Source organism: Rhinolophus sinicus, linkage group LG07 (assembly GCF_036562045.2).
Source record: "Rhinolophus sinicus isolate RSC01 linkage group LG07, ASM3656204v1, whole genome shotgun sequence".
Classification (NCBI taxonomy): domain Eukaryota; kingdom Metazoa; phylum Chordata; class Mammalia; order Chiroptera; family Rhinolophidae; genus Rhinolophus; species Rhinolophus sinicus.
The window spans coordinates 110,323,507-110,347,407 of NC_133757.1; the positions used below are offsets into that span (position 1 = coordinate 110,323,507).

Sequence of the window (23,901 nt, forward strand, 5' to 3'; positions counted from 1 at the left end):
TTCAGAGTTCCACATCTCTTTAAAGCATATACAGGATTATAGATTTTTGAATTGCCAATATTTATTCGCTTGTACTCACCTCAGTTATAGTGTTATTTTTATTTTGGACAGACATACTTTAAGACTATTTTATTACTTTGATATTCAGAGTCAAAGCAGGGAAATTACTTTCAAATCCTGACATCATCTTTCACCAGCTACTGGGTAACCCTTAGCAAATTACATAACCTCCCTATGAACTTCAGGTTTCTTAGGGATATGGTGTTGGGATGATTAAAACAAATGCATATTAAGGTCCTGGCGTATGATAGCAACTCAATACATGGTAGCTAAAAAGAGCAAAGCCTTGAAAAGTGGTAATGTTTTTATAGGCTGTAAAAGCACCCCCTAGTATGCTTTCCTATGTAATCTCATGAAATTGGGGGGTTTTAGGTACACAAAACTATTGGATATACATTTATATTTTTGAGTTGATAAAGATCCAAGAGCATGGGCTTTGGAGTCATCTACTGGAGTTTGAGTTTTATGCTCTTGCACTTGACTATGAACCTTGCAAAGTTAGCTTCTCTGTGCCTCAGATTTCTTGTGTATAAAATAAAGATGAAAATAGTCTACCTCATAGGGCTGTTACAAGGCTGGATTAAAATCAGTACTGTTAAAACAATGCCTGGCAAAGAGAAGTGCTCCAAACATGTTAGTTGTTGTGAACTATTATTATCTTATAGGAAAGGAAAGATCATAAAGCCAGAAAACTCGAATGGAGTCAGCCTTAATTAATGGATATCTCTTTCATCCACTGCTAAATAATTCTCATTACCTTTTTTCCAATCCTCTTCAGAGCTCCACATCTTAAAATGTATTTAGGATTATATTGCAGTTCGAATTATGCTTTTTATTTATTACCTCCATATAGAATTGTGATACCCTTGCAGTAAAAATCTTTACAGATCTCCTAATCAAATGTATCTGTTGACTTTGTCACCTACTTCTTAAAAGTCTTGTCTGAGTTTTTTTTTTAAAGTATGTTTTTATTTAAAAAAAAATTTTTTTTAAAAAAGATTTTATTGGGGAAGGGGAACAGGACTTTATTGGGGAACAGTGTGTACTTCCACAGCTTTTTCCAAGTCAAGTTGTCCTTTTAATCTTAGTTGTGGAGGGCGCAGCTCAGCTCTAGGTCCAGTTGCCGTTGTTAGTTGCAGGGGGCGCAGCCCACCATCCCTTGTAGGAGTCGAACCGGCAACCTTGTGGTTGAGAGCTTGCGCACCAACCAACTGAGCCATCTGGCACTGGCCCATGTGGGAATCGAACCGGCAGCCTTCAGCATTAGGAGCATGGAGCTCCAACCGCCTGAGCCACTGGGCAGGCCCTGAAAAGATTTTTCTAAAGTCTTCATTGCTATACTGAGCATTTTTGAAAGAGGTGATTGGGTCTCCATGTATCCTTCTGCTTCAACTGGATTTTTAAAATAAGCAATTATTTACTTAGTTTTTAAATGATTTATATAAAAAGCATTTTATAGTGATTCTTTGGGATCTTAAATTCCTGATTCTCCCATCTATTTTTCAGTGGTTTATAATCCAGTGGTAGGCCATCAAATAGCCTGTTTCCTTAGATATATTACTGACATGTATACCTAAAGGCTGCCTTTAACCTTTCATTGTTTTGAGTATTTATTTATTATCGAGATTTATGGTCATAGAATGACAGTATACGTTTTTGCTGTACCTTAAAAATTACACACACGAAAAGCCTCATTTGTTTGTATTTGCATAAGGTTTTCTCATTACTATTGCACATACTTTTTGTTCTAGAATAAAAGAAATTAATGTAAAATGTCAAGGAAATATACATTCGTTTATTTTAGAGCTCATCTAACAGCAGATTGTAATGTACCTGGAGTAGCAAGGACTTGGTCAGAGCTGAACCTCACTTATAGCAGAGGTTCTGCCGCTGTGCTGTGCGCTGGGGTTTCTGTAGTTGTTTCTTTTGTGTGCTTAGCGCTCCCTCCTCCCCAAAGTTCATGAAACACACATATATGGTTTATATGCGTATATAACTTTTTTTAATGTAAGGAATAGAACTTTATGAGCATCCCAGAAGGAGTATGCCCTCATCCCTTCCCTATCACAGCCCCTTCCCTACCCTTTAGAGGTAACTACTATCTGAACTTTTTGTGATAATTTCCTTAGCATTTTAATATTTTTACTACCCTTTTAAGTTTATTTATACTACCGTAAAACGTGTGCATAGGTTAAGTCTGAAAGGACTGCAGTAGCATTTATAAGAAATAGCACGTCTCTCCCTATCCCATATGCTCCGCCCACTCCTTGGGAGCAATCCTTAGTTATTTTAGCCTTTTCTTTTTGTATTTGCTTCCACATTTCTAAATAACATATGTACACAGATATCTGTAATAGATATGTACAACTCTAAATAATATATGTGTACATATCTATATTTAAAGACATGATATCTTACTATGAAACATCAGGATTTAGCTCTTCAAGCCTGTTTCTTCTCTCATATACTTACCTTTCTTCATCTTCCTAGTATAGTTTTTTTTTGTGGTATTTGCTGAAATCGTTATACACATTTTCATTATTATGACCATATAAGTATTGTTTATATCTGATTCATGTCATGTCTAATGATTAAATTTTCTTCTTAGGCATTTTATTTTTTCTGGAATTAATACTTGCCTCATTTTTTTCTTAATTTTAAAAATGTTACCAAGTCATCAATATATCCCTAATTCTCTGATAGATCTATAAAATACCTCTTGAAACAGTCACATATACTTTCTTGGTTCCACATTTTTTTCTTGGAAACATCCCTCCTGGACTTGCAGCTCAAATACTGTGTCAGTGTTAGTTCTATTAGAGAAGCAGAGCACTAGTGTGTGTGTGTGTGTGTGTGTGTGTGTGTGTGTACAGCATAGATATATGTATGTGTATATATATGTGTATGGGGTGGTGGGTTGCAGTATGTAATAAGGGATTTGTTACAGGGATTTGACCTTACACAAGTAGGAGTTGGTTAAATAAATCTTTAAAGCTGTTTCCATGTGTGATGCTGGAGCTTGAAGTCTACAGGCCTGGCTGCTGCCCCATGACAAAGAGGTGAACCAGCAGATAGTGACATGTGTGATCTACAAGAGGGCTGACTTCACTTGAGTGTAAACACCAAAATGGCTGCTACTTCACTTCTGCCCTCCAGATCTTGCATGGAAATATCTCTTGTGTCCCACCCAACCAGAAACATGCAAGGAGGGAATTCTGGGAAATGTAGTTTAGGCTAGCCAAGGTGATACATACAGAGCCACCACAGGTGGCCTAAGAATGTTTCTGTCAGATCTCTGAGCCTAGGGAGTAAGTGACTGATGGCCCAGCTGCTGCTCTCTTTAGTTCATTACCACATTAGTGTCCAGGCCGTGCCTTCCACAGTCTTTCCCCAGCCAGTGAGTGAGCACAGCAGGGGTACTAACCACTGGCTTACTCCTGGGGACTCTGGAGTCTCCGGACAGGCTGCCTGTGCCAGGAGTCCCTGAAGCGCTGCCACACTTCCCCTAGACCTGCACTGCAGTCTGACACGGATCCACCCAACCTCCCTTCTGTGTCTCCTTCCCCTGGGCTCAGACCTGCGTCACTGTCGGACAGCTCTGCCAGCCTCCTCCGGCTCCCTCCCCATTTTCTCTCACAGACGTTTCCCCTAATACATTTCTGGTATGTCTGTTCATGTCTTGGTGTCTGTTTTTGGAGGACCCAAACTAACAGCTGTCTCCTCAAGACATCCCTTCAACATCATCCTGGGAATTCCCTTCACCTTCTCTTTTGATAGATCTCTTGTTTCTTGGATCCAAGGTCTTTATCTTTCTTGATTTACTTCCTTTTTTGATGGAATGTATACTCCACATGGGAGTAAAATTGTTGAATCCTTGCATGACTGAAAACTTTATTTTAATCTCACCCTCGAGGGATGATTTGGCTGGGTATGGAATTCTAGTTTGGAAATAATTTTGCATCAGAATTTTAACCACATTCTCCATTATCTCATAATTTTCAGTGTAAGTGTTGAGGAATACAACGCCACTTTTGATTTTTGATGCTTTCTTTTGAGTGTGATCTGTTTTTCTTTGTAGAAGCCTATACTTACTCTCCTTATGCGTCATGTTCAGAAATTTCACAGTGCTATGCCATACGTGTGTGTGTGTGTGTGGTGGTTTTTTTCACTGTGCTGTGTGCTCAGTCGATCCCATCAGTGAGGAGACACATGTGCTTCAGTTCTGGGAGGTGCTCTTATGTTCTTTGATATTTTCCTTCTTCGTTTTCTCTGCTGTCTCTTTCTGACTTCATATTTGTTAGCTGTGATACCTCCTGTGTTGAGCCACTAATTTTCATACTGTACCTTTTGTTTCCTATCTTTGAAGCAGTTCATTTAATTTCAGTTAATTTAAAACAATGTGCATGCACACACGACAGATGACCCATTTTAAATGAAATACAATTAATATCTCTTTGCCATCTCTTGATCTTGGGAATATTTTCAGAGTCAGTTTCCTTTACAGTATAAATTTATTTTTACATTATTGCAGATTATATAGCTGAAATGTAGGTGAAGGACTATTCAAGATAAGGCTGAAGAGGTAAGCAGGGACCAGCATTGGTTCTAGATCTGTACTGTTCCCTTGCTGCTTCCTTCAGAAGTTATCTCTTAAAACGGAGATATAAAATTTTAAATCATCAGCATATGTCCACTTGATATTTAGACAGTGATACATGTCTGAGCCCAGGAAAAGGAAATAGGTACCTGAAGTCATGGGTCTGGATTCAATTATATTGGATAATTGTGTAGATTAAACTCTGTATTGTGAGACAGAACTAGGAGGAATACAGCACTTAAGGAACAGACAGAGGAGTCTCCAGAGAGACAAAGAAGAGATGAGAAATCAAAGATGAGAAGAGAAGAGGGAGGAGGAATACCTGAAGAATGTGAAATCACAAGAGGCCACGAGAAGAGAACGTTTCAAAAAAGAGGTTTCATCAAGTGATGTAGAAAGGATAAAAAGGCTTGAACTAAAAAGGATCCCATGGATTTAGCAATAATGAATCTTATTACCTTGCAACTTTCCTGTGAGGAAAGTATAAAAATTACATGGGAATAAAATTACCCTGATTTTGTTTTTTGTCTACAAAAATGACAATTTCATATGATTTACCTAACAGTTGGAGAAGTAAAGGTGTAGGAAGGAGAGGTAATTTGCTTAAACTCATGACTAGAAGTGGTAATTCAAATCTCGGTCTTCTTTTGACATTGGATCTGATGTTCACGCCTCTGTACTACATATTTTTATCTATTGTTGTTTATTGATTATTCATTTACTTAGGTAAGACTTTTAGCCTTCCTTTTATAACAAAACCAAGGCATAATTTTATTATGTATGTATACATATTTTATATTTCTGGTTTTATTTTTGATAATAGTTAAATCTGGTTAATTTGGGAAGTCACTTTTTTTGTTGTTGTCCAAAAAGTTTTTTGCAATTTCTTCATAACATTTCTTTACCATTTTGGGCTTTTGGTGAAATTATTATTTTTTAATTGACATTGACTTCAAATTAATTCAAAATTGTTCATGTAGGTCAGTAGAACACTATATAATTCTTCTCATTTGTTAGGCCTCTTTTTAAAAAACAGGTTAACTTTAAGACCAGTTAAGCTATGTAATCTTAACTCTTCAGGGACTCTTTCTGGAGTAAATTTCTCTGTATAGAAACTTGTTCTGACTTGTCCAAAACTGAATGTCTTGACTACCTGTAGGAGGAGTGACTGATTTTGACCTTAAAGTCACCTTCGTAGGTGGTCGCCTTCTTCACTAGGGCAAGAGAGCTTGCTTTCCATACTGAGCTCTTTGAGTCAGATTCTGTCTTTCTTGTTAAGCTGCTTTTGTGGTATCCTTACTTTTAACACATTTGAAATTCGTGAAGTTTCTTTTGGATCATATTTGACTTTCCTTCTCTACAAGTAGGTCATCATTACTGTAACTGGTTCTGTTCCTTCCTAAGTGAAAGGATGGTTAAAATTCCAGAATCTGCTGCTTCATGTGTCGACAGTTCTCATATTGCGATCCTGTAGAATATCAAAGTCACAACTATGGTTAATGAAAGAGGAGAAGGTAGTGAGAATAGGGAGCAGGGGACAACTTTCGTGAAGTAACTATCAAGTAGTTGTTCCTTCTGTCATTTTATTTTCCAGCGATATGTGATTAGCAATAGGAAAAGCCATGTAAACAACTTCATATCTCATATTTGACATGATTTTTGTTGATGATTTCTGCTTTTTTTAATGTAAGCTTTGTTTATGGTGGAGTTCGTACTTTAATCAGTATTTTCTCGGCGGGGTACACCTGTCCTTAAATAAATAGAGGTAGTGACTGATTAAATTGACTAAACAAAATCATGGTCACGTAATGAAATGAAATGTTGAAGAAATACTTATTTCAAATTAACACTAGGAGTTGTCTCAAATACTCGTAAAATCCTAGACATTCTTTAGTGTGGAATTTTCACCAGCCTTATATAATGTTTTAAATATTCATTATTCATCTGCCACCCTTGTATATTACTTTTCTATTGCGGTGTAACAAAGTACCATGAACTTAGTAGCTTAAAACAACACATATTTATTTTTTACTTATTTTTTGTTTTTATTTTTATTTATTTTTTTTAAAGATTTTATTGGGGAAGGGGAACAGGACTTCATTGGGAAACAGTGTGTACTTCCAGGCCTTTTTTTCCAAGTCAAGTTGTTGTCCTTTCGATCTTAGTTGTGGAGGGCGCAGCTCAGCTCCAGGTCCAGTTGCTGTTGCTAGTTGCAGGGGGCACAGCCCACCATCCCTTGTAGGAGTCGAACCGGCAACCTTGTCGTTGAGAGGATGCACTCCAACCAACTGAGCCATCCGGGAACTCAGCGGCAGCTCAGCTCAAGGTGCTGTGTTCAATCTTAGTTGCAGGGGGCGCTGCCCACCATCCCTTGCGGGACTCGAGGAGTTGAACTGGCAACCTTGTGGTTGAGAGTCCAGTGGCCCATGTGGGAATCGAACCGGCAGCCTTCGGAGTTAGGAGTTAGGAGCATGGAGCTCTAACCGCCTGAGCCACCGGGCTGGCCAACACATATTTATTATCTCATAGTTTCTGTGAGCCAGGAGACTAGGCGTAGCTTAGCTGGGTCCTCTGCTCAGATCTTATAAGGCTACAGTTAGGCTGTGGTCTCATCACAGGCTCGACTGAGGAAGGATCCACTTCCAAGCTCACTCAGGTACATGTATTTTTAAGCACATAATGTCAAGTATCCTATATAGCTTAGCATTAATTTCTTCATCTTTAAATGTATATATCTTTACTGAGCTACCAGTTATTTTCTGTAATTTACAACATTCTCTTACTATCTTTAGTAAACCATGTTATACATTTTGTGTACAAAACTATTTTTAAACTACAATATTATATAAAGCTTTATATAGATCTTGGTCAGGCACATCATTAGATAAAATCCAGAATACAGTAATAAATTGTATCAAAGAACTGTTCTGACAGGCAATCGATTTGGCAAGGTGGGGGTCACTGGTGACTTTTACAACATTGGTTTCAGTGGTGGGGACAAAAATTCAAATAGGAAGGGAATAAAGGTAACTAGCAGGTGAAAAAATAAAAAACAAAACAACTTTTCAAGTGCACAAATATATGGAGAAAGGAGCCAAAAGGGGAGATGGTAGAAAGAAAGAATAAGGAGGAATATAGAAAAAAATTATATCTTAGTGGTGATGAAATTTTCATTTATTGAGGTCCAAACCTGAAACGGGAGAAAAAAATTATTTTGACAAAATGTTGCCTTTTATTAATTCTGTTTAAGATATTAAAAAATAATATTTTTTTTGCTTAAACTATATTAACCTTTTAATCAGACACTTACAAAAATTAAATTTGTACATACTATATATACTTGAAATTTTTTAAGTCTATGAAGTAACTTAAAATATGGCAATATCAGAATAATAGCTTTTTAGAGATGATTCTTTGAGAATTTCAAACTGGGCACAGTAGAACTGAAGTAGATACGTGAGTTGGTGTTTGTGACTTCCAAGCAATATAGTCGATGGTGAAGCCATTGGAGAGATGTTAACAGCTATACATACTTTGTAATATATTTTTAGTGATTGAGATCAAGAAACTGTATGATACATTCCAAAGAAATAGTTTATTAATTGTATTTGTCGAATAATTTGCTGAACATTTATAGTTCTGTATATATTATGCCAAAAATTATACATGCTATAAAATCTTAATACAGCTTTTAATACACTGAAACACATAAAATATAAGTACTCTAAAAATAACATTGTGTCCATCAGAAATATGGCTAAATGTGTCAAAAACATTCTATTAGTAAGGAGTTGAATTTAGGACCTTAGTTTTACTTCTTGTTTATCATTGAGATATATTATTGTACATTTACCTGGAGAATAGATTATTTTAACCAAAAGTACTTTCTCCCTTTAAACTCCCATGCATATCTATTATAATAGTTTCCTATTTCTGCTATAACAAATTACTACACGCTTAGTGGCTTAAAACAACAAACATTTATTATCTTACAGTTCTGGAAGTAAGAAGTCCAAAATGGGTCTAATGGATTAAAATCAAAGGGTCAGCAAGGTGGATTCATTTCTGGAGATTGTAGGGGAGATGTGTTTCTTGCCTTTTCTAGCTTCTAGAGGCTGCCTGCGTTCCTTGGCTTGTGGCTGTATCACTCAATTTGCTTCTGTCATCGCATCTCCTTCTCTGTCTATCCTTCCTTCCTCTTTTAAGGACCCTGGTGGTTCGGCCCACCACTGTAATCCAGAATAATCTTTCCATCCCAGGATCTTTAACTTAATCACATCTGCAAAGTCCCTTTTGCCGTGCAAGTTAACATATTCACAGCTTTGGGGACAGGATGGTGGACATCTTTCTACTACACCTTTCTTTTTTTATTTAGAATCATTGAATGTCAGAGCTGGAAGGGACATTGGATGATAACTTGTTCAATCCCTTTATTTTATATGTGAAGAGATTACATGAAGCCAGAGTGGATATTAGTCTGCTTCTACTTTTTTTTCCCCCCACAGTTTGGAACAAGGCCTTATTTGTATTTTGTATGCTTAACTATACTTAGAACAATACCTTGAACATTTTAAGTACTCAACAACTATTTGTGGCCTGAATGAATAAAAGCTTAATGATAGAAACCAGATATACCTGGTCCCTGAAGCACTCATTTTAAGTTATTGCTAATGGAAATTTGTAAAATGCCACTGACCAAAAATATCCTGACAGGTAGAGATTCAATTATTCTTATATTTTGTAGTTAAAAGGAGGAAATCATTCAGTGTTAAACACAATTACCTTTTTAAAGATTATGGTTCTCTTCCCCATCTCTACCCACCCTCTTTTGCCATAAAAAACGAAAAGAAGGAAAAAAAGAAGAGAAAGAATGAAAGAAAGAAAAAGGAAGGAGAGAAAGCATGGAGGGAAGGAAAAGAAGATATAGTGGCGTTCATTTAATTGTTTTTCCAGAGTAACTCATGGAATCCTGATTTTTTGACACTCATTGCCATTTGATTATTGATAAGATAAACCTGTATTTTCTGTGATGCATATCGTCCATATGTGTTCAGTAATTAAGATAACTTAAAAATCAATATATTTTTTAAAAACTACTTCATAACTTTATGAAAATTTTTAGAAACTTCAGTTTACTTCCCCCCCCTTCCTTTCCCCCCTCCCCCACCCCAACCCCAATCAAGCTATTGTTGTTCTCAGTATAGTTGTGGAGGACGCAGCTCACTGGCCCATGTTGGTATTATGAGCATTGCGTTCTACCTGGCTGAGCCAGTTGGTCACTGGCCGTTGGTCGGCCGCTCATACTGGCCACCAGCCACTCACGCCAACCTCCGACCTCCGGCCACTCATGGCAGCCCAGCTCCAGGTCGAGCTCTTCACAAATCTAGTTGTAGAGGGTGCAGCTCACTGGCCCAAGTGCGACCTCCGTGTTAGGAGCAGAGAGCTCTAACCACCTGAGCCACCTGAGCCGCCCAGCTGCCCCTCAGTCTACTTTGGATTTACGATTTTCTTTCCCTTGTTAAAGGACAGTTGGACTCTTCATTAAAATAAAATTAAAAATTAAAAAAATTAGTATTTCTTATTGAAAAACATTAAAAATCTAGATTTCAGGTTTAGATCATGATCCAGATTAGATAAATCACTATTTCCAAGGAAGAAAGCTTTGTTTCATGCTTATTTAATGACTGATTTTATTTTGTTAATATTCTCGTAATTTATATAGAATCTGATTGTTATATGACTTAGGATGTATTATGCATGGTCCTTGAAATAAAATATATAAGAAGCATAATGTTAGACTCTTTTCCTACTTGTGTCAGCACGGTCTTCCATTGGCTATATATATATATATTTCTACATGTCTAATTGTAAACTCGTGTGTTATACAAGTTTCCATAAACACTAACACTGCATACATGTTTTTTTTATTTTATTTTGCATACTAAGATGATGCATGTAAAGTGCTTGACAACTGTAAAAATGTACCATGGTAAAAGTGAACAATAACTGGTAATGGTTATGTCATCATATTGTCATTCTCTCAGTGAGCAAGATGTTAATTTTAAGTCAACTTTATTTGTATTCTTAATAGAATTTAAAACTTTGTTCAATACAGTTGGCATACAATATTGTATTAGTTCCAGGTGTACAACGTGGTGATTAGACATTTGTATAACTCATGAAACGATCATCCTGATAAATCTAGTATCCATCTGACACCATACATAGATAAATCAACTTTCGAATGTATTTCATTATAATAAATTATATTAGTTGGGTGGAAACCTAATATGACTTTTCTTTTCCTGGCAGCAACTTGAATTGGTGGAACCAAGTGGCTGGATTCACGTTCCCTTAACTGATAATCATAAGAAGCCAACTCGCACATTCATGATACAGATTGCTGTTCTAGCCAATCACCAAAACGGAAGAGACACCCACATGAGACAAATTAAAATATATACACCAGTGGAAGAGAGCTCCATTGGTAAATTTCCTAGATGTACAACTATTGATTTCATGATGTATCGTTCAATAAGGTGACTGAAAACAACAAAAGTCATTAAACATACTTTTTCTCTTGTCAGAAAATATTATATCTGGTATCTTTATTGAAAAAGCATCAGTTATTTTATAATGTTTGCATTGAAAGTTATTTTATTACAGCTTTAATAAAGAAATTTTGGGTCATACTATCTTTATTTTCTTTAACATATAATAAACCTCAGTATTTTACATTATTAAAAACGGGTTTGAAGCCAATCATTAAAATTTTACTTATAACAAAAGAACCAGTTGAACTGAAAATTTTAAGATATATATATGTATATAATGTTTTACTAACCAGGTGATTATTTCATATAGTGATCATGCATTAAAGTAATGATTTACTGCATGCTTGGGAACAAACCTATTTTATCAATAGATATTTAATAGGTCCAAATTCTCCTCCTCCTCCTCCCCCTCCCCCTCCCCCCCTTCTTCTTCTCCCTTCTCCCCCCTCCCCTCCCTTTTCCCCTCTCCTTTCCTCTCCTCCCATCCAGATGAAGCTTATTCTTTTAATACTGGGCCTTTTTAAAAACTGTCAAATTAAGCTTAGCATTAGGTGTCTGATGAGAGCAACTCTGATTTGGGGAATATAGTTAATTGTGTCATAATTACTTCCATGAAATACTTTTAACCCTATGGTTGTCTATATCCTGATATCATGGCAGAGACTGCCAGTATAATCTGTTTATTCTAATTCTAGTGCTGCTATAGAAGAGTTAGTTTCAAATTTGTGTCTGACACTGAAGCATTCCTGAGGGATAATATGTCCCATGAAAATTTTAAAAATGTTTGAAATTATTCTTTATATAGAAAAAGATACTAAAAGAGCTTAAAAGTGTTCTTTTCCATGGTTTAAAGTGAGTAGACTTAGTTCTGTGTACCCTTTTCTGTACCTGTTACTTTTTGGGAGGAGGATTATTTAGCCACAAAACTTCCCCAGATTTGGGAAAGATTTCTTGGTGGTTCTTGTATTACTGGATAGACTGAAGTCTTAAATAGTAAAGTTTAAAAAATAATTATTTTTGCTTTATTCTAGCAAAGTACTAATTTACATGGATACTATAAAAAAAGTTTTCACTTTTTTACTCAGCAGAATCCCTGCTGTTCTTTCTGAGTTTCACAAAGATTTCAGCGTGTGAATTTTGTTGTCTGAAGAAGTGTGGTAGGTCACCAAATGGTCTGTAACCAGACTCTTTTGGGGTCAGCAATTAATCCTAGTATAGATGTGGGATACTGGGAATGGTAGAAGAGAGGATTAAAGGAAAACACATGGATAGGAATTAAAAGCTAAGGAGAGAATTAAGGAAATTAGAAGAGCAATATACACTAGGCACTAGAGTAGATGTTTTGCCTTTTTTAGTCTGATAAGGAAACATTCATGTAAACAAGAGTCTTAGTTTAAGAGACAGATAATTCTAATAAAAATATAGGAGATTTTATTAGTAATAATGTTACTACTTGCTGTTTTTTAAAAATTTGCTTAAAAGAAAAAAGGAGGAAGATGAATTACCATTTATACGATCCAGTCTGTTATCTCCTACTAATAGTTTTGCTAAGAGACTTCTAAAATTAGGAGGGATTAAGAAGAATGTTGAGAAAATCAGTATGCTTTCTACTACTTCCTTTCTTTATTTTTCATATAATAGCTGGCTGACCACCTTATTAGGTATTGAAAACGTGGTACCTGAGGTTTATGGAGATAATGCTTTCCCTTATTATAAGCATTACTTAAAGATAGACAATTAAAGCATAATTGTCTAATGCAGTTGCATTTCTTTTTTTAAAGTACAGATTATGTATTTGACATAGGATTTGTATCTAGAATAGAGAACTCTTACAACTCAACCGTAAGAAGACAGTCCACTTAAAAGTGAGCAAGGAAGACATGATTTGTAAATAAGCATATGAAAAGATGCTGAACTTCATTGGAATTAGTGAAATGCAAATTAAAACCATAATGAGATACCATTTCACAACCAGTAAAATGACTCCAATTAAATAGATGACCACAGGGGTTAGCAAAGATGGAGGAACTGGCCTTCGTAGTGCTGGTGAATGTATAACCGCTTTGGAAAACCACTTTGGTTTGATAATTTCTTAAAAAATTAAACGTATACCTAATTATGTGACCCAGCCATTCTACTCCTAGAGAAAAGATAGCATACATTCATAGCAGTTTTATTTGTAATGTCTCCAAACTGAAAACCAACCAAATGTGGTATACCCATATAGTAGAATACTACTCAGCAATAGAAATGAATGAACAATTAATACTTGCAACAATATGGATAAATTTATTTCTTACTGTATAGGATCCGGGAATCAAAAACTAAGATTGAAAAGCCATTTTAACAGTTAAAACGACAGCATATTCACCGATTCATTTGTAATGAGTGTACATTTTTGAGTATTAGACAAACCGTACATTTCTAAGATTTACATTTTTAAATTTCACATGTAATTTAAGTATGAGACACCTTTAAAATCACTTTATTAGCTGAGGAAGTATTTGTCACAAACTGTATAAATGCAAACTGGAATTTTAAAACAGCAATTCATTGAGTACTAATAAATACATAGCTCTAAAAAAAAAAAACTAATAGGTACTGGGCATTAAATTAGATGTAATAAGGAAACCAAGATAAATTTGATGCAGACTTTACTTTCCAGTTGCTTACAGTCTACAAGGGGAAATGATAGTTCTCTAAACAGCCAAGTCAGAAGTGAGGTGAGATCTCTGACTGCTGAATGGGAGTGCAGCGGAGGAGACAGCTGACTTCCTGTTCAGGAAGACTGAGGTGAAGCTGAGTGTGACACTGGAGGAAGTGGAATTTTGGAAAGAAAAACTGTTTGTAATAGCTAGTTATTAACTTTTCAAGCCTATTTGGTCCAGATTGTCATTGTTTTTATATGCGTAACAACAATTAATTTGAAACAGATGATTTATGTGTTCGGAATCCAGTGATGTTTTGCACATTTACTCTTGTTTGAAAGGTTCTAGCGATTAAAACAGACAAATCTTGAAAAATAATTTTAGACACCATGCCTTCTGTTCTTTTAGCCATGATGACTACTAATTTAGTAGAGATTAATACAGTGCAGTATAAATTTTTGAGTATAAAATTTTATGAGTCAAATACAAATATTTGACACATTTCTAGTGTTTTGGAAAATTGTTACTGCTCTAAAATTCTTAATAAGATGTTGGCTTAGTATTTTTTATTGGATTCTTGATTATGCGTTTATTTTATCAATTACCACTTTAAAATGATAAGATTTGCAAAATGTTACATTAAAGCATTAGGGAAAATAATGCTTTGCAGTTGTGGTTCTATGTGGACACTTTTGCTTTGTGGATCTTTTACATCAAAATTATCTTCTTTTGTCCATGTTGTTCTGGCATTCCCTACTATAACTGTAAAGTGTGTTTGGAAATTTTTCCTGGGCAAGGCTGTTGATCAGCCTTCCACAAGGTAGCTCTGTGTGCCTCATGGTCTGCATTTACTTGGATCTGTTTCTGTGCAGTGGTGTCTAGAAAGCCTTAGAAAGAGGAACATGATGAAAAAGAAATCCTCAGGGATTAGTTTATTAATTATCCGTGATAACGATTTATTAACAATACAAACCTGAAGGCTAATTAATTAGAAAACCCCCCACTGTAAATCTAAGAAAATGTCTATAATCAATGGCAATTTTATATGAAAAGTTGAAATTAGTTCTTCGTACTATTAATCTGTTTTTCAGTTTTATCTGAAAGTATCCCTCCTTTATTCCCACCACCATTGTTCATCTTTTGTCCTTTCTGGTTAATAGAACCAACTTGCTATTTTGCAAGCATAAGCAAAATTATAAGTCAACCAGTTTAGGAGAGTTCTACCTGCTTATGAAACCTTTTTCTGAGTGAATTTCTATTTCAGGAAATGGTATTTCACATCATGTATAATTTAAGCTCTAGCATTTATCATCGCAGTCATTTTTTTAAAAAATTTTTCATAGGCCGCCCCCCATCACAGTCATTTTAATTGCTGCATTTGTGGCAGTCAGCTTTCCACTGATGCAATTCAATGATCATCATAAGATGTTCTTCTGTTAGGCATTTGCTTTTCTGATGTTGAGAGCAAATTACGCTTCTCCCCCTGTGGTCCTGGAAATAACTCCCCAAACTGTTTTTATAGACTTTCTTCTAAGACTAGCTCTCCTCTTTACCCTGGCATTCATCTATAGCTGGACATCCAGATTTTAACAGATCATTTCCTGTTATTACTACAGCAGTATCAAAATACTGATCACTTACCAAGAAGCAAAGTATCCAAAAGACTGAAGCAGAAAGTTCAGCCAGCTGTTTGTTTTCAACTGTGAAAATTTATAAGAATCACATGTTAAATGGATATGGAGACAAAATGAAATAGAAATAGAGGGTAGCCTCGGTAATAGGAGAATGACACTAATCCACTCGACTGTTGTTATAACATACTCAGGTGCTTACCAAAGACAAAGCAAAGGAATTTTCCTATTTATTTTAAAATAGTGCTTATTTTTTAAAGCATTTAGTAGCTAATAGGAGATGCAAAGAACCTAGGCTTCAGAAGTTTTCTTTCATTTTTTTTAAGTCATCCGGTCTATTTAGAAATTATCAATTGTTTGGTGTAATTTTCTGTAATTAGGTGTAATTTTGACTCCTTGCCTTCATCTTTTCATCCTCAGTAACCCATCTCCACATTAATTATCACTTTTAGTTTCACCCCATTCACATCATTCTAGGCCAATTGTGGGAAGCTCCCAGATGGACCATTAGTCTTTATACTAAAATAAAAGTAACCAAACAGTATTTCATCATATGGCTTTCTGTAAATACCTAAACTAACTCCATATTACTTATATAAATCTATCTGTATAAATGAACCTGAAGTCCTTTGGCATCCCTTCAAGGCCATGCCTCTCCCCCACTTCTTTTATTACTTTTTTTCATTCTCAGATTCTCAGACTTTCTGTTCTAGCCAAGCAAATATGCGTGTCTGTTTTATGCACCCTCATTTTTACTTTTTTATATGTAACATCTAATGGCCTTTGATCTTGTCACTATTGTACCAATGAATACCAATGTCCTGAGCAGAAAGTAGCTCAAAAGTCATACCCTCCAATGCCTTTACGTATCCGATTTTAATCCTATTTTTGTTCACTCTTTTATTCTAATTCCTCTCAGCATTTAATGTAATCTGCCAGTAACTACTGTATTAACATATGAATGTTATACTGTGTATATTGCTAACTCTTGAAGACAAGGAATCAGTCTTATTTATCGTCTATATTTGCATTATTACATTTCTCAACATATAGTAGGCATGCAGTAAATACGCGTTGCTTTTCTAAGATCTTCAGTTGATATCTCATTTTCATAAAATCACTGTCAGGATTACATTTAGCTATGAATGATAGAAATTCCTACCGCAGTGACTTAAATAAGTTTTTATATTTCTTGTATAGTAACAGATGTAGAGATCTGTGGTTGCTTTATTGGCCCAGCAGCTTAATAACAGCAGAGACTTTCTGAGAACTTTTAGGTCATTTTCTCATGGTCAAAAGACAGTTGTTGTAGTCCCAGCTGTGACATTGGCACTTGAGAGAAAGGAGAAGAGAAGCGTTGTTCGTATCTGTCCTCCTTTATCAGAAAGGGAAAAGTTCCCCAGAATTCTTCAGCATACTTACATCTATCTCATTGGTCAGAACTGGGTCGCATGGCCACCTCTGTCTGAAAGGGAGGCAGGTTTGGGAAGGCAGGGAGTGGGATTGTCATTGTTGACTGAGGCGAATATTGTCTTCTAGGGCTAAACACATTGTCTCTCTGGGAAAAAAACAAAAATAAAAAACAGTATGCAAGGAAGAAGGGAGAATAGATATCAGGTGGATAATGCAGAATATCTGCCATACACAGCCTTTCTAAGCCTCAGCATCTTCAACTGCAAACTGGAAATACTAATAGCAGTACATCTCAGAGGATAACGTGGGATAATAAATGTAAGCACTTAGCCCAGTGCCTGGCAAATAGCAAGTATTCAATAAAAAGTAGCTGGAATTTGGTTGGTATTGTTTTGTGTTTGGTTCATGTAGTTTGATCCAAGAAATCTACGGGGGAGAAATGGCTGTTTTCCCTTCTCCCTCATGAGTTCTGCTAGATTTGGGAAGACAACTGCCAGTTCTGGAGCACTGCATGTATGGCAACCTTGGAATCCCTTTTTGAGCAGCTGTATTATATCATCTGCTATATATTAACACCTCACTGTAATGGAAATTATTTCTATTTGCTATTTCTATTTGCTACACAAAACAAGAATTTCTAAATTCTGCAAACCGTTACAATGAATGGGGGCTAAAACACCTCTTTAGCTAGGTTAACTACATTGTTTGTCCTTTTGAGCCCATGCAAAAACCGTGTTTCCCCCAAAATAAGACCTAATAAATAAGTTACCAGACAATCCACTCTAATGCGTCTTTAACAGCAAAAATTGATATAAGACTCGTAATATAAGACGGAGTCTTACATCAATTTTTGCTCCTAAAGACGCATTAGAGCTGATTGTCCGGCTAGGTCTTATTTTCGGGAAAACACGGTATCAAAACTGTTTCTTGCATTTTTCAGTCTTACCAAAAAAGAAAACATACCCGATAAAACTTCTAATGTTGGAAGCTGGCATAGATGTTTAACAACTCTAAGTTCTTGAAGACACATGCTCATTACCAGAAGTAGGAAATGAGCATCGTGTGACCAGAGAATCTCCAACATACTCTTACTATATCTAACTAGTTCTAAGCCCTTACTAGGCCCATACTTCTGATTCTAGTTCTGAATTCCTCAGCTGCACATAGCTACTTCTTATTTCTGTTCTTTCTTGGCCCTTTTGGAATTTCATGATGAGCAGTATTTTTCTAGCTCCAAACTTGCCTCCTCTGAATGTTCTCTCAGGTCACTTTGGGTAAGTTTTCCCTTTACTTCGATCAACTGAACAGAAGTCCCTATTTTAGACTATCTCTAATAATATAACATAACTGATCATGTTAGTAACATGGTGTCAATGAAGAAAAGTAAATGCACTTGGCATATGACTTTTACTAAGGCTGAAAAGCATGCAATACATTTTATCAAGATAGGAGGGAGGAAATAATCCACAGTGTCATTTTTTAAATAAGGATATTTGATTGCTCATCTCTATCAAATAAAAAAGATGTTTACAATGCTGTGGTCAATTGTATTACATAAAGTTTCCGGGAGAAAAACACTGCATCTTTTTCAAACAGTATACACTGTTGAATGCCTTATATCCTGTGCAGAATACAAATAAGTAGAAAACACGTTTCCTATTCAGAAAGAATTTATAGTCTAGCTGATGATGGCTAGGGACACACAGAGACATTCACACTCCATGCTGGTCGGATCGAGTAAAACAGGTAAGTATTATTTTAATAAAGGCAAATCTCACCAATGCTCAGGATGGTAAGGAAGGTTCTTAGGGAAGAGAGAAATTCATGTACGTAGGCATATTTGAAGAGGCCTTCCTAGGTTCTGTGCAAATTGAGAAATAAATAGTGAAGAGGAAGACCAAAATCTCACCTTTTTTCTTGATAGGTGACAGATTGACAGGTGTGTTTTTAAGTCTTAGCTAATTTGAGCGTCTAACAACGAATCTCTAAGATTCGCGTCATAGCTGGTTGCACTGAAGGGTGGGAGCTCCCTCCAAGAAGGAGGATGGAGTCACATAGTCTCAATTATTCTTCCTATATTTACCAATCAGATGTTTGCCTCCTCAGGGATGGAGCACAGGGCTGGAGAGAGGCTCAGAGTAAAGGAACTGAGCTTCCTTCCAGTTAGTGCTCGTCAGGAGTCGGGAAGTTTCCGTAAATTTACACTGTGGTTCCAGAGCAATGTGTAGATTTAAGAGGAGAGAGATGAAATGGGAGGACATTTTAGGCAAGGAAAACTACCAATCTGTGGATGAGTGAGGAGATTATAATCAGATGACAGTACAACAGGATGTTACTACAAGTAACGTAACATCCTTAAGTTGCAGGATGGATAAAAGGTAGGGTCAGGTGGGGTGAAAGTTTAATCTTTCCTTGTTATGTATAGGGCAACTAGTTTTATGCCTGTACCCTTATGTAATTCTTCTATTTAATGCTGTATTAAAACTTTGGAGCCTTAAAGAGGCAATATGGGTAGCCTAACACGCACCACCATTATAGGTTGTGAAGGAGACTGGACTAAACGCTGTTTTTTGAAACAATTTTATGTAAATCAAAATATTTAGTGAATATTTGTCACATGTAATTATTTAAGGTTAGGCGGGGTAGAAGGCTATCAGAAAGTTGCCTGGGTAAAAAGTTGGGTGGGAATCTGTGCTTTCCCAAAGCACATTCCTTAGAGGATGATGCTGGTGGAATCAGAGAAATGTCCACCCAATTTGAATCCATTGTTCCAGGTTTCGTCCTTCCATTCCAGAGATTTAGATAATACATGGCATTCTTAGAAAAATCCACTTGTAAGCAAGACCGTCAGAAATCATACACAGCTCCAAGTAAGGCTCTCAAGTGGCCATTACAAAAATATTTGAGTTCTTGGACTATGTCATGCTGTGTGTTTAAACAAAATCATCATTAGTAGGAACACAACTTGATTCCATTGGGTCCAATTTGTGCTTGTCTTACATCTAATTACTTTTGGATTCAAAATAATAAAGCCTTCTCTTAAAACTGAAGAAGTCTTCAAAACAGTATTATTCATACTATCCCTTTTAAACATGTCAATGGAAGCATGAAATCTACAGTGATATGAAGAAACAACATAGTGTAAGCGAAAGTTTTTTGCAGATACTCTTTGTGTAGTTAGTGAATATGACGAGTAAATATTTTAATGGAAAGATTCTGTATGTGAAAATTTTTCTCTCTTGCCAGCTAAGAGGAAGTAACTCATTACTATGGGAGTTATATAAGCACCTGACTCCTATCTACTGTAATCTGTGGCCAATTTTGTCAGCCTTTTTTTTTATGTGTGTGTGTGTGTGTATGCACGTGTGTGTATGAAGCATAATGTACATACAGTGAAGGGCACCAAGCACCAACTCAATGAATTAGGTCAAAGTGGATACCCATGTGCATGCTGAGTCTCTTGGAAGCCCTCTTCATGTGCCGTCTCAACCACTGTTCACCCCTCCACTCCAAGGTTAGCCTCTACTCCAAGGTAAATGGTGTAGCTAAGTTTCACCTATGTTTAATGTATATATTATGTATATACAAGTGGACAATATATTTTCCTTTGTGTTGGTTTTCTTTGACTCAGCATGATTTTTGTATCCATGTTACTGCATATAGCTATTGTTTGTTCATTTTTACTGTTACATATATAGTATTGTAGGAATATATCATAATTTTTTTCATTCTGCTGTTATTGGAATTTTCATTTTGAGGCTATTACAAATATTGCTGTTATGAAAATCTAGTACCCATCTGTTGACTCATATTGCATGTGCATTTCTGTTAGATGTGTACCAGGGGTACTAAAAAAATGTATACAGGTGGACACTTGGGTCAACATTGTTCAAGTAGTAGTTCACCGTAATCAGAAGTGTCTGGACGCTGGTAACCACTCTGAGCACCTCTTGTAATTGCAGAAGTCAAACGTGACTTGTATTCCTCTTCTGTTATCGATATATATTGAGGATTACAATTTTAATACAGCTTTCCTTTCTTAAAACGTGTATTAACTTTTTTGGCATCCTCTGTATATAGGAGCCAAATCTCTTGCTCAAAGGGCGTATGTGTGCTCATTTTTTTGGTAGATAATGCCAAATCACTTTCCAAAGTGGGTGTACCCATTCACTTTTCCACAGCAGGATATGAGTTGCTGTTGCTGCAAACACTCACCAGTCTTTACCATTGTTGGTCTTTTTAATTTTAGCCATTTTGATGAGTGTAGTGTTATCTTATTATAATTTTAATTTTTCTATCCCTAATAACTAATGAAGTCAAGCCACTTTTCATGTTTGTTGGCAATTTGGATAGCTGGGAAGTATTGTAGTCTTTTGTTTATTTAAAAAATTTGTCTTATTGATTTATAAAGGTGCTTCATGTATTCTGGACATAAACCGTTTGACAGTAATGAGTGTTTTTACTATTTTATCCTACTCGGTGGTTTGCCTTTTCATTCTCTTAAAGATGGTATCTCTTACTGAACAGAAATTCTTTATTTTTAATGTAAAACAATTTGTTAATCTTTTACATGACATTTAGCGTTCTTTTGTGTGCTAAGAAATCTTTTTTCATCCTGAACATCATGAAGATATTCTTTTCTATTATCTTCTAAAAGCTTTATTTGCTTTGTTGTTCAGATTTTAGATCTACAATCCACCTTAGGTGATAGGAGTTAATTTTCATATTTTTTCTTTTTTATATGGATATCCAATTGACCCAGTACCATTTGTTGAAAACTATCTTTTCTCAGTGTTCCGCAATGCCAGTTTTGTATTCACGTATTCATATGTGTGTTGTATGTTTTTGAGCTCTCCAATCTATTTAATTAGTCTATTCTTGCATCAGGATCACACTGTCTTTATTAATTACTGTTGATTTATAATATTTTTGACATCAGATCAAGTTCTCACAGCTTATTCTTTGTTAACCGTGTCTCAACTATTTTTGGCTTTTTTCATTACTATATGCATTTTAAATTCAGCTGATCAGATTATACACACACACACACACACACACACACACACACACACACCAGATAGAATTTTTATTGGGGTTGCTTTGAATGTATAGATCCATTTGAGAACTGACGCTTTTACAGTAGTGAGTCTTCTAATTTACAGAAGACTCCATGTATTTTGCGTCCGTAGTATCTTTCAATAATATTTTATAGTTTCCTAGGAAGACATCTTGTACATCTTTTGTAGATTCCTAAGAATTTGATATTTTCTGATGTTATTATAAATCAGACTTTTAAAAAGTTTAGTTTGGTTAATTGAAATAAAATTAATTTTTGTATCTCGACCTTACGTTCAGAAACTTTCCAATGTACCTCTTATTTAGAATAATTTTTCTGTAGATTCTTTTAGATTTTTTTACACCCCTAAGTGATGGCTATTATATTTCTTTTCCTTTCCTTATATCTCTTGTTTACCTTTTTCCTCATTGTATTAGGTACTCCCTACAGTAATGTATTATACAGAAGTCTGAGATGTTAAATTGAACATCGAGAGCAGACATTCTTACCTTGTTTCTAATCCCAATAGAAATCTCAAAATCTCACCATTTTCAATGATATCTGCTTTTTTTTCCCCTTAATAGAATTAATGTTAGTCCCTTCTATTTCTAGTTCATTGAAACTTTTTGTTTTTAAATCATGAAAAAATATTGAGCGTATAAAATGCCTTTCTTGCATCCATTGAAAGAGCCATATGATTTTCTTCTTTATTTTATTATTATGTTGAATTATTTTGTTTGACTGTTGAATGTTAAACCAACCATTGTCCCTGGAACAAATCCAACTTGGTTATAGGCATTATCCTTTTTTATGAATTACTGTTTGCTAAAATTAGTTTAGGAATTTTTTATTAACGTGCACCAAATGGTTTTTGCATTGTGAATGCGATTGGCCTGTAATACTACTTCTTTGTACGGTCCTCTACATGTTTTGGCAGTGGAATTACTTTGGCTTCATAAAATGAATGGGGAATATTTTGTTTTTGTTTTTATATTTTCTGGAAGAATTTGTGTGAGATTAGAATAATTTCTTATAAGAGTCACTGTGAAGGTATAATTATAGGTTTGATTTCTAACTCTAAGCAGATGGATAACTGTTCAGATTTTTATACTTCTTCTTTTGTAAGTTTTGGCAATTTATATTTTCCTGGGAGTTTATCCATTTCATCTACATTTTCAAATTTCTTGATGCCAAATTCTTCATATTATCATTTTATAATCTTCTAATGTCTGTAAATCTGTAGTTAGATCCCTCATCATTCCTGATGTTGGTTATTTGTGATATCTCTTTTTTCCTCTTCATTAGTTTCAGCGGAAACTTAACAATTTTGTTAGTCTTTTCTAAGAACCAACTTTTGGCTTTATCTTCTGTATAGAATATACCGGGGGTGCCAAAAAAATGTATGCAAGTGGACACTTTGGTCATTGTTGCTCAAGAAGTAGTTCGCCGTAATCAGACGCTGATGGTAGCCACTTTGTGCCCCTCTTGTAATTGCAGAAGTCAAACATGACATGCGCTCATCTTTTGTTATTGGTATATATTGAGTAGTACAATTTTAAGAGTTTCTTTTCTTTCTTAAAATGCGTATACTTTTTTTTGGCAACCTCTGCATTTGTTCTATTTCATTAATTTCTCCTTTTTATTATTCTATTTCTTTGGGCTTAATTTGACTTATTGTTCTCAGTTTTTGAGATGAATACTTAGATTAATGGTTTTTAGCATCCTTTTTCTCTAAAAACGAAGAATCTGCCCTTAAAACTGTAAATTTCCCTTCAAGCACAGCTTTAGTCGATCTTACATTGTTTATTTTGTTGTTGTTGTTTTTGTTTTTTGTTGTTCTTTTTTATTTATGATTGGGGAAGGGGAGCAGGACTTTATTGGGGAACAGTGTGTACTTCCAGGACTTTTTCCAAGTGAAGTTGTTGTCTTTTCAATCTTAATT

At 35.5% G+C, this 23,901-nt stretch overlaps 1 protein-coding gene across 4 annotated transcripts in view; it reads left to right on the forward strand.

The window, feature by feature from the left end:
* ANAPC10 (anaphase promoting complex subunit 10) overlaps nt 1-23,901 on the forward strand; it is a 274,574-nt gene that overhangs the window by 42,476 nt on the left and 208,197 nt on the right. For 2 of the 4 annotated variants that reach the window (XM_019730764.2, XM_019730769.2), the window contains exon 5: nt 10,970-11,250. The exons of the other annotated variants lie outside the window; for them this stretch is intronic. In XM_019730764.2, the coding sequence (XP_019586323.1) occupies nt 10,970-11,200 (231 nt within the window). In that variant the 3' untranslated portion in view covers nt 11,201-11,250. Of the gene's footprint in view, nt 1-10,969; nt 11,251-23,901 lie in introns of those variants that run through there. 4 annotated transcript variants of the gene reach the window in all.